This window comes from Centruroides sculpturatus, unplaced genomic scaffold (assembly GCF_000671375.1).
Source record: "Centruroides sculpturatus isolate CEXI.00-Female unplaced genomic scaffold, Cexi_2.0 scaffold453, whole genome shotgun sequence".
NCBI classification, from domain to species: Eukaryota; Metazoa; Arthropoda; class Arachnida; order Scorpiones; family Buthidae; genus Centruroides; species Centruroides sculpturatus.
In genome coordinates, this window is record NW_019384758.1 from 198,010 (window position 1) to 210,956 (window position 12,947).

Consider the following 12,947-nt stretch of genomic DNA (forward strand, 5'->3'; position numbering starts at 1 on the left):
GTCTTCATCGACTTCCCAATAATGTTATATCGACCCTTAGGGGTCAATATAACATTATTGGGAAACTCTTATATATGACATATGACAAGGCAAAAGTTATGCTTCTCTCAACTGATATCGATCCTTAGGTGCTGATATAGACCACTTTGGTGACCCCTGATCTAGAGGTAGGTGGTTATGCTGCTATGTCATATTAATTTTAATAATAACCAGCCTGGAGTTGTTCTCAATTGGACAGAGGTCCAGGTAGCCTAACTGGAAATGCATCTGTATGGTGTGCAGGAATTGCAGATTCAAGTCCCACTCTGGGCTGATTCTTTTCTTCGACTGAAGGAATTTTGTAAAAAACTTAATAAATAAAGTTTTTATACAAAACATCCAGTTTTTTTTTTTTTTTTGGGGTCCCCCATGCAGTTGTTACAAAACTATACAGCTGGGCCTACATTAGTTAAAAGTGATTTGACCTTGCATATAAATTTTATGCAATTAATTTCCATTTGACAGTATTGCAGATCCAAAACGACGCCTCATATAACGACTACACTATATACTTGCCTGATGCTCTGTCTACAAGCTTCTATGCATAATCTCCTATGGTGCACTACTTTTGAAAAACCATGTGTAATTAATTTTAAAAATTGCACAGTAAAAAATTTATCCAGCCAGCTTAGCTATACCTAATGAAATAATCTGCAATAGTACAACAGTACAAGCTATATGTTCATATTTAACAAAACAAATAAGTTTGTTTTTAACTAAAAATAATTAAAAACTTTAGTACCAAATGAAATTTAGTATTAGTATATTATATCAATACTTCATTAAATTAGCTTGGTCTCTCAAGCTTTTATTATTCTTGCAAAACGAATGAACTGACTACAGGTATCGCTTGCTTAATGCAAGATTTGATTAACAAATGACATTAATTTCAGTAATTACTTTTTATACTCAGCAGAAATTGCAATTAATGCAGCTATAACAGCTGTCTTTACTTAATATAGATATGTTCTTCTTGACAAATAAAGTGTTGGTGAATTTGCTATTTTCGTTTATTAAAATAAAAATATTTGTTATTAACTGAAAATTTCTAGTGGGTAGTGATTGTTTGGTTGAGTCTGTATTTGATTAACATGAATTTGATATATGCAATAACATTGAGAGATTAATTAACTGTGTTAATCAAAGAATACTTGTACATTTTCACTAGCTGGTAGCAATTAAAAGCTATGATAAGATCACCCAATTATAAATAAATCAACATTTGACCTTGTCTCAAACTCCTCCTATCCGAATGAAAAAATTCTGGTATTTGAGCTATTCGTTTTAAGCGTGGCCTTGCTTCAATTTCATCATCTTCAGCAAGTCCCCTCTTTGGTTCTTTCGATGGCTACAAAAAAAAAAAAAATAAACAAAAGTGATTTTAATGATATTCAATATGCTATTAAAATTTCTCAAATATAAAAAGTTTTATTGAATTGTTTCTTTAATTTCAACAAATTAAAATTAACTTCAATGAGCAATTATTTTGTGACAATGTCACAATGCCAGGCTGCAATTTTTAAACATAATTTTAATTTATTTAATATAAATATATACTCTTCACTTCAAATTAGTAATGTCTTGTTCCTGTACATTATACTTTTCCTTTAGCAATTGAGTCATTCCGGTCATCTACCTAACTCCTTTCAGAGGAAAACTTTTGAATTAAAATAATGTCACATTATTCTCTAACTATGTACAAACTTCCAGTGTAAACTGGAAGTTTGTACATAGTTCCAGTTTACACTGGAAGTTTGTACATAGTTAATCGGGGCCTCCTGCTCTAAACTTTCCATATCTTGTCTTGAATTTCATTTATCTAACACCATTCTCGAGATTAAGGAAAGACAGACAGACGGATAACAGTGGGAATTTATAAGTCTACAATTTTTTCAAATTGCAGCCCAATTAAATAAATATAATACATAAACATATTTTTATTTTTCATCTCCTGTTTTTATAATTATCAGAATAAATTATTATAATTCTTAATATCTTTCAAATTTCTATAGTAAAAATAAATAACATTTTTGTATTTTTCATTCTGTGGAGTATTACACTCAATACTGAGATGTAAACTAGTAATAAGTTATTAATTCCAGCCATTTTTTAATTGTTAAATAATATATTATCATTTTTATGAATATAACATTTTTTAATAAGACAATTATTATTATTATTATTTATTGCTAAATTTCTATATTTTTTTTATTTGTGCAAAATATTGTTTTGAAAATATGCATTTTTTGTTTATAGAGCACATTTTTGTACAGTTTTAAATTGTGCATTTTTTACATTACTTTCATTTTTTTCTTACTTCAAATACACTTTTTATGAAAAAATTTATATCAATTTTGACATTCTCACTATGGAACTGCTATTATCTTCTCTGAAGAGATATTTTATTTTTTTTATTGCATCATGCAATTTAAAAAAAAATAATAATTTTCAATTTATATGAACAACTTGTTCATTTTTAGAAAGAAAATATCAGATATGATGATATAATTTCAAAAGCCTAGCCTTTTGAAATTATATCATCATATCTGATAAAAGGCTTTTGAATCAATACAAACTCCAGAAACGCACATTTTGAATAAGAAGATTAAGAAATAATATTTTCACTGTGATTTTACAAGCAGTTTATCAGCTTATTGTAAAAAGAAGCTAAAAAGTATAAAATAAATATAAATACAATTTAAATTGCTTTCATACATTAACATCTATACAGGGTGCATAGGAAAGTCCCTTTAACTGGAAAATTCATGTGAACAGAGAAAGCTACAGCTATGTAAGTGAAGTAACAGTATAGTAAAGTGACTATGCCCGATCTAATGCAAACAACAGCAGCGCACTTAGTGGCGAAATTTGGAAGATAGGCAGTGCAAATCAAAAATGAAAACAGATAAAGCAAACTTTCCAATTAGAAAGTTTTAGAGCATCAATTAATTAGTATGAAACAACATGTGGTTTACATGGATAAGATAAACTGTCGCCTGTATAAACAAAAATGTCCGTAAAATTTAGAATATTCTGGAAGAAAAGAAAATTAATTGACCCGAGAGCAGGACTCAAACCTGCAACTCCTACTTACCATGCAGATGCATTGCCAGTTACACTACCTGAGCCTCCAGTCTGATCTTTTCTTCCAAACATACATACCAGGATTGAGCAATGGCCAGTTGAGTGCCATGTGTAAGAGTTTATAAGACAAGGGCACTGAAGGCATCCCCAGTCAGCACCATATGTAACCTTGAATGGTAATATCATATTTAAGTATGTCTGGAAGAGGAGATCAGACCAGACTCAGGTAGTGTAACTGGTGGCACATCTGCACGGTAAGCAGGAGTTGTGAGTTTAAGTCCCACTCTGGGCTGATTCTTTTCTTCGACTGAAGGAATTTTGTAAAAAACTTAATAAATAAAGTTTTTATACAAAACATCCAGTTTTTTTTTTTGGGGGTCCCCCATGCAGTTGTTACAAAACTATACAGCTGGGCCTACATTAGTTAAAAGTGATTTGACCTTGCATATAAATTTTATGCAATTAATTTCCATTTGACAGTATTGCAGATCCAAAACAACGCCTCATATAACGACTACACTATATACTTGCCTGATGCTCTGTCTACAAGCTTCTATGCATAATCTCCTATGGTGCACTACTTTTGAAAAACCATGTGTAATTAATTTTAAAANAATATATTTTTTGGAAAAAATTAAAAACTAAACTTGTTAAACCAAAATTAAAGCCATATACACAAATGTACAGTACATGGCAAAAATGAATTATCTAAATGCCTTCTCTGAGATATGCCTGACAAGCTACCAATGTATGAGGAACACTTCCTCATTGTTAGTGATCCTAATAAATAATTGTTTGTCAGAAACAATTTCATTGTTTATATAGTGCATTACATTTTGTCACAGAGGTGTGCTGCTATTATCATGACACTTGTGTAATAGGATAATGTACTGATTTACATATGACATAAGTTTCAACTATTCACAATTCATGGCATTAATTTTAAACAAGTTTTGTGCTACTTGTCTTAATTACTCATGGTTACTTGTCTTAATTAGACACTTGTATATTATATTAACTAGAAATACCATACCAATTACTTTCTATATAGAAATAATTCTTATAAAATTTATTGGCTAAATTAACTTTATAATATTTTTTAAGATATTAAATATTCTAGATAATCTTTCTCTTATGAAATTTATATTTTCTCCAGGAAATTTATTTCTTCAATAAACAAAATATAACTTAATTATATTAAGTATTTCCTTTAAAATATGATAAGCAGTAGTTAATCTGTATATTTATATACAGATTAACTAAAACTTATGCAATATCTATGCATTTGTAGCTATAACTATTTTATGATGATCAATACAAAACCTTCCTCACTTATTTCTAGCTGTTTATACACGTCCTTGTGTATAAATGGATAGAAATAAGTGAGGAAGGTTTTGTATTGATCATCTATGCAATATCATTAAGAATTTAAGAACTATGCTGTTATAAAAATTACATTCTGATATAATTTTAATTAAAAAATGACAAAACTCATTTAATTCATATAACAAGTAGAATAGCAGTCTGCAGTGTTAAATTTAAATCAGCACTTCTTAAACTGAGGGTCATAACTCTTCTGGGATCACATAACTGAATATGGGAGGTTGCAAAAAATCTGACAACAGTAAAATTTTATACTATGTATTTATGTAAAGTGGTGTTTTCAGCATTGACAATTATAAAATCAAAATGTTGGTCTGAAAAACATTGAAAATCATTTCAAAAAGCTAGAAGGCATATTTAAACACTCAATTATACAACAGTCATATTTTCCAGCCAAGGATTGGATATCTGACCAACATTTTTGACTCAATTTATAAGTCTGCCTTGGGTCACCACAGAACTTTCAATTGTTCTAAAAACTGGAATGCAGCTTTTGTTCTATAATGTTTTTGTAAGTTTAAAGTTATGGAACATCCAGATATTTTTTGACATAATTTTGACTATTAAAATTTTTTTGTTTATATTCTTTATAATTTTTGATCATCAAGATATCAAAAAATATAACCTAGATTTTTCATAACTATTAACTTATAAAAGCATTATAGAACAAAAGTTGTCTTCCAATTTTTCAAACAACTGAAAGTTTTGCAATGACCTGAGGCAGACTTATAAATTGAATCAAAAACATTTGTCAGATAACCGGAAAGGTGCGTTGGTTGTATAAAACCAAATGTTTAAAATGTTGACAATATCCTTCATCTTACAGTATCAAATATCCAGAAAAAAGTAATTCTTTATGAAAATAAACAAGTATATCTATCTCAATAGTAAGCAAATTTGCTTATGTCTTTAATAAATGATAAAATAATATATATATCAAAGAACAGTTTTGGAATAAATTGTTTTATGATTTATTATCAGTGATTTTATTTGTCTACTAATTTTATAAACCTATGCACCATTATGTAAAAATTTTCTTGAGTAAAAAGGGGTTAGGAATGTAAAAAGTTTAAGAAGCCGAGTTAAATAATCATTGATAATGAAAATAAAAATGTTAACAGTTTTCAATATCTTATAAATGATTGCATATATCAAAATCAACATTTTCATAACTAAACAGAAATTACAAATCAAGTATATATGCAAAGCTTTTCTGTCATTAGTGTTTTATGAGCAATACAATAAAGAGTCTAACATAGTAGCTTGATAATGCATATAAACAAATTAAAACATACTAACTTAAAATTTACTTTCATAATACTGTGGGTGATTGGTTAACGAACAGATCGCATAACGAACACTTTCGCGAAAGATTTTTATGTTTGGATAACGAACACATGATCGGATAACGAACACCCCATAGAACAAACACAAGAAGAAGCGATGTAAAATAATGAATACCGATTGGTCTTCCCTTGTCTTAGGGCAACAATTCGAAACCTTTCGGAGCGTGGGAGACGTCGACATCGACGCTCAAGCCGGTATATACCAATCGGATAGTATTCCTCCAAACTTTGAAACTCTTCCTTTTAATTCCAGCCTTTTATTTTTCTGACAGAAACAATTCTTTTATGTATTCGCGAGACTGTCGGGTAGGCACTCATTAAGTTTTGTGTCTATTTTTCTTTTTGAAAGGTCAGAGTATAATAGAAAAGGTAGAGAGTGGGCAGAAAATGCCTAATGTTTCTGGGCAGTATGGCTTGAACAAGTCTACAATAGGCCATAGTTAAATCTTACCTAAGAAAGATACTGTATTATCAAGAAGACTCAAGCAGCTAAAGGAGTAACAAAAATCATATCTGAGATATAAAGAACATCAAAGAGTTCATAATGGAATCCGAAACAGATCTGATGACAGAAGAACACCAAGAACTCTTGAATGAAGAACACCAAGAAACTCAGAAAGATATGTTTTCTTCTGAAAAAGAGGATTAATGCCGATATCTGTTATTAAAGATCTTTTGTAGTAGTAGGAGGATGTCAAAATAACGATCATAGAATGGCATCCAAACCAGGTTGAGGCTTGGGGATTTCTACAATTGCAATGCTATTAACCCTTTCAAACGGAAAAAACATGACTAATAAAAATGTAAGACTGTGTATGTATGTATTTTTATTATTACATATAAATAAACGTAGTAAGAAAGTATATATTTGTTTATTTTTGGTGTCTCCAGAACGAATTAATTAAATTCCCATTAAAACCTATGGTAAATCGATAATCTGTTAACGAACAATTCGGATAGCGAACAAAGTCTTGGAACGGATTGTTCGTTAACCGATCACCCACTGTATATTAAAAATAGTTACAATGAAAGATATTTAATGATAAAAGTAAGCCATGTTGAACTTAAATTACCATCTTATATTACTTATCTCAACATTAAACAATCATTTGATTTGTACTGTCATCTTCTGTTAGATATTTTATTAAATTTTTTTGTTATTCATCCTTCAGTTATAAAAGGCTAAATAACTATTATCTGTTAACATCACTGAGTGTTAATGTTGGAGAATTTTCTTTTTGTCTGTTTCCTCTAAAGTGTGGCATTTCTCTGGGCTCAATCTTGTGTAGTCTATTGTTTATCTGCTCTATTGATTATGCTGTTGCTCAGACAAACTCTTTTCTTCTATTATTAGTTTATATGCCAATGATATGAAATTGGTTAATTTGAGTCCCAGCCTTCTCAAAGATGATATAAAGTTAAATATGAACATTCTTAAATCATTTAATCTAAAAAATTTCATCTAGCTAAAACTATAATACAGTGGGTGATCAGTTAACGAACAAATCGGATAATGAACACTTTCGCAAAAGATTTTTATGATCGGATAATGAACACTTTCGCAAAAGATTTTTATGATCGGACAATGAACACATGTTCAGATAATGAACACTTCACTGAACAAACACAAAAAGAAGCGACATAAAATAACGAATACCGATTGGTCTTCCTTTGTCTTCAGGCAACAATTCGAAACTTTTCGGAGTGCGGGAGACGTCGATACCGACGTTCTACCCAGTATATACTGATCGGATAGTATTCCCCCAAACTTTGAAACTCTCCCTTGTAATTCTAGCCTTTCATATTTCTGACAGAAACAATTCTTTTACGTTTTTTCTGAAAATGCAGATTTATGCCGATATCTGCTATTAAAGATCTTTTGAAGAAGTGGGAGAATGTCAGAACAATGGTCTTAAAATGGCATCCATATCAGGTTGAGATTGAGCTTAGGGATCTCTATAATTACAATGTGATTAATTACTTCTGAAAAATCATGAAGACAGAAAAGCAATCGACATTGGACAGATTCTTTAACCCCCAAAAACGGAAAAATCATGACTAATAAAAATGCAAGACCATGTTTATATGTATTTTTATTATTACATATGAATAAACGTAGTAAGAAAGTATATATTTTTTATTTTTTTTGGGGTCTCCAAAACAAATTAATCAAATTCCCATAGAAACCTATGGCAAATCGATAATCAGTTAACGAACAATTTGAATAGCGAACAAAGTCTTGGAACGGATTATGTTCATTAACCAATCACCCACTGTAATGTGTTACATACTGATAAGAAATCCTGCCTCTTTCTGTTCTTCATCTATAATCATTCAGTTACTTGTGTTGAGACAATTAGTGATCTTGGTATCATATTAGATAAACATCATACCTTTTCTGATTACATTTGCAAAATTGTGAAAAACTATTAGAAGATGTATACTCTAGTAACACTATATCTCTAACCAATCCATTTTTCAACCATTTTTTGATTATTGTTCGCCATTGCTCCATCTTTATTATCAAAAGACAGTTTATCCTTAAATAAAGTTTATTGTCTGTTAAATTTTCCAATTTACCATAAACTGATTATGACAAAGTTGCTAGATCTAGATTGGGTCTTCCATTATTAAATGTAATGTTCCAATGTAAAATATGTAAAAACATACTTTACATTGCAATAGCACAGATGTTTGTTTTTTCTGTTTTGCATGTTTTAATGTTTGCATGTTTTTTTATTAATAGCTGTTATGTTGCTTATTGTGTTTTAATGGGTTTGTTTGTATTGTTTTTCATAAGTCTTTGCCAACTTTAGTTATTATATCCAAAATAAATAAATAAACAATATGATTTGCAGAAAAAGTCGAAATTTTCATATTACGATTGTAAAGTTATATATTAACTTGAACAAAGTCAGAGAGAAAGATAAGTGAGTACATTAGTAAAAATAAATGTCTGAAGATCTTATACATTCTACTGTTTTATTGATCAATACAGAATAAAAGAAGAATGAATATATTGTATAATAATACAATGCATTTGATTATGTATATAAGTAATAAAATATCAAATCCATTTTGCTAAAGAATACACAGACTATACTCTCATAATAAATTGTGGTAACTAAAACAAATATTCTTTTCATTGTTCATTGTAAGTAATTGCATACATAGAGTTCAGGAAATAGCACCATTGTATAGTTTACCTGTAAAAGATCACATGATTTAGTGAATCTCATTTGTACTTGACTAATATAAAAGAGAGACAGATGTTTTTATATTCTGTGCTACTGCACTTTTCCCAAAGATGGACTTATCACAGTTTGATAAGTATGTCATTGAGAGAAGTGTACTAACACTAAACAAACAAAACAACATAACAGACAAAAAGTGATTAGAATAAAGACTATTTATTTATTTAAAAAATGAAAGCAATGTAAAATGAAAAAAGCTTTTAATAAATTATTTGTATTAAGATTTTTTTATAAGATTACAAAGTTCACTCTAACTTCAGCACCGGAGTAAAATCCTCTCTTTCTTGAATCTGTTACCGGTGCGTAACGTGTATAAGAAATATATAGCAAGTGACAAACATTTTCGAACTACAAGTCGACCCCCCTATAACACTGTTGATAATTCCGTTTTATAAGAATTCCATGTTGTACAAGTCACTTATATTTTACAAATATGTCTGCCAGGCTGTGAACGGCTCANTTATACAACAAAGTTACAATTTTTCACATCAGATTAAATATCTAAGGGAAATAAATGAAAATATTAATACCAGATTTCATTCTATAATCTTAATTTATACTACAATGTTACAAAAGTTATCCATTAATTCTGAAAAAAATGTACATTTTGCTTCTTTTATCTATTATTAGCTCCAAGAAAACATGGGATAGAATCACAAGGAAATATTATTTTTATTCAATCCAAACCAGTGGTTCCCAATTAGTACAAAGTTCACTCTAACTTCAGCACCGGAGTAAAATCCTCTCTTTCTTGAATCTGTTACCAGTGCGTAACGTGTATAAGAAATATATAGCAAGTGACAAACATTTTCGAACTACAAGTCGACCCCCCTATAACACTGTTGATAATTCCGTTTTATAAGAATTCCATGTTGTACAAGTCACTTATATTTTACAAATATGTCTGCCAGGCTGTGAACGGCTCACGTAAAATCTAAGTGACTCGTACAACATGGAATTCATATAAAACGGAATAATCAACAGTGTTATAGGGGAATCGACTGTATCTTGCAGTTCTTCCTCAGGTCAACTAGCTTAGAATGCTTCAGAATGGAGTGTGTGGAATTCGACGGAATCGAATGTCATTTTGACGAAGTCAGTTTCGCTTGACATGCACAGTTGTGAGATGGTGGAGGTAGCCATGGGTTGGCATCTAAAAGGTACTGCCAGACCCAAGACAGATTTAGCTCCTCCTTTCAGTTGACGCACATGGCTATTTGGCCAGCTTTGTAAATGCCTATGGATTCTAGCCATTTAAGGTGGTCCTGGTGGTATGCTGATGATGACTGTAGCTCTATCAAACTGTGCCTTGACATCCGGATCAGATGCATACATAGCAAGTGCAGTGGTGATATTGGATATCCGCTTGGTGTTTTCTTATACGGGTACTTAGGGAACGCTTGATAGAATCGATGTATAATAAGTCTTTGCCCCACCAGTTATCTTTCAGAAGGATGGAATAAATGCTGGGAAACCTGGTGCAATCTGGAAGGTCTTTTTCATTCTATAGAATATCGAAAATCGTGGGACATCTTCTATATGCTATCTGTACACGATGCTTGCTGGCTATCTGTGTATGCACTGCTCTAGTTAACGAACAATTCGGATAGCGAACAAAGTCNCACCAGTTATCTTTCAGAAGGATGGAATAAATGCTGGGAAACCTGGTGCAATCTGGAAGGTCTTTTTCATTCTATAGAATATCGAAAATCGTGGGACATCTTCTATATGCTATCTGTACACGATGCTTGCTGGCTATCTGTGTATGCACTGCTCTAAGGTACGGGTTAAACATGATGGGAACATGTGGCAAACTGTGAGGTTCCTTGTCAACATTACCACTTGTGGTAGAGGTGTGTTCCAAGCACTGGTATCGCTCAAATAAGCAGCATGTCAGGGTTGGGTACCCATGTTCAGTTGCTATCCTCTTAATTCAGGTTAACTCAGCTGTTAGGGCTTGCTTGGTTGATGAATGCGAAAACTGGAAAACGTTTGTCACCTGCTGTATATTTCTTATACGCATTATGCACTGGTAACAGATTCAGGGAAGAGAGGGTTTTTATAAGATTCTTGAATGTTGTAAAGAAAAAAATTGTAAAATTCAAAATGAAATATTAATTTTTAAAAAATGTAAAAAATTCTTGAATATGTTTTCTGTTTTCATGTTTACATCAAAATAATTTAAATTAAAATAATTATTCCCTCAGTTCTTCACTAACTGGCTGGAGTCACTTTGCAATATTTCTAATCATAGCCTAAATAATAAAATCTCACTAAGTTGAACTGCTCACTAACTTGAAGTTGCATTAACTCAAACCTGTCTATAAATCCCAGGTACAGTACATATGGTTGTCCCGATAATATGATCTTATTAAGTTGAAGTTGTTATTACTTCTATCTTAAACCCATTTTTCTGTCATTTTCCTCCAGCCTTTAATAGGTCCATGTTTTCATTTTCTGTTATATTCTACATGAATACAGACAATTGAGATAAACAAACACTACAGCTCCAAACCAAACATAACACAATACAATACCATTAAACCTCTGCTGATATACTTTTACTGATAAAATATGTTACTGGAGTTCTTATCTGGACACAAAAGGGGTATACAGTTTATGGCACAATATACAACTTTGTAATCATTCTGTAAACAGATTTTTGAGAAATGGCTTAATAATGGGAAATTTATGACCCCAGAAAAATTTGGGGTATTAAACTTGTTAACTCAAAGCCTAATTTTTTACCTGTTAAACTTCAACTTAATTAGGTTTTACTATAATCATATAAGATTCCTTATAATAAAAAATAGCTCATATTCTCTGTGATAAATGAATTTAAATTCAATCCTAAAACATTACACATCTTTGGTTTTACAAAAACACATAAAATTGGAAAGATTTTGCTTGTAATAGAAAATCCAACATACATGACTGAAAAAACTATGCAAAAATTCATAAAAAAACAAAAAAGAAAATAAAAATAAAAAATACAAAAAATTACCATAAATATAAGTCTGAAAGTGTATTTCACTATAAAACAAGACCAACAAAGTGGCCTGACAGTTGCTATTAAAACACAAGGCTCTGACTCAATGTAAGTATTCAAATTTAATTTTTGTTACTTTTTAAACAATTACAGTTTATATTATTTATTAAAATATATTTTTCTATAAAAAGAAATATTAAAAATACTTATATACAGCTTTAATTATTGAAATGGTATAATTTATATACAAAAATACTTTGAGGGCAAAAATGTAAATCATTTAAACACATAACTTGTATTTCGTTTATGACAAATCCATTTACATTCTCTCCAAGAATATAACATATGTCATAAATCAGTTATTTTTCTGGAGTGCTTGTATATAAAATAAATACTGTCTTAAGATAGGAATATTTGTATAAATATCCCTAGGTATCAGTATATACAGTAGAGTGTCGATTTTCCGAAAGTCAATTATCCGAAACGTCAATCATCCGAAAGAATTCCAGTCGGCAAATTTAAATTTTCGCCAGTGCTGTGGCGCTTCGATCTTTGGCTATGTTTTGGGCTACTCAAATATTTTACGTTTTTGATACTAAATTAACATCTGAAGTATAATTTGTTATTGTTTTTATATTTTTCAATATATTTATTTTGTTTGTAAAAAATAAAAAAATAATTTTTAACGATACAATAGTCTTCGTTAGGCTTAACATCGACGAAAATTCAACGCGAAGCGACACGCAACGGATAAAAATTTCAACATTGGATACGTTAAACTATTTTTTCGTACATAAATCGGTTATCCGAAATATCAGTTATACGAACAACCCCAGTCCCCAATTGATTCGG

At 30.4% G+C, this 12,947-nt stretch overlaps 1 protein-coding gene across 1 annotated transcript in view; it reads right to left on the minus strand.

The window, feature by feature from the left end:
- LOC111628735 (beta-catenin-like protein 1) overlaps window positions 1-12,947 on the minus strand; it is a 54,752-nt gene that overhangs the window by 33,206 nt on the left and 8,599 nt on the right. Inside the window, exon 2 of the mRNA XM_023372571.1 lies at window positions 1,267-1,387. Within this exon, the coding sequence (XP_023228339.1) occupies window positions 1,267-1,387 (121 nt within the window). The remainder of the gene's footprint in view (window positions 1-1,266; window positions 1,388-12,947) is intronic.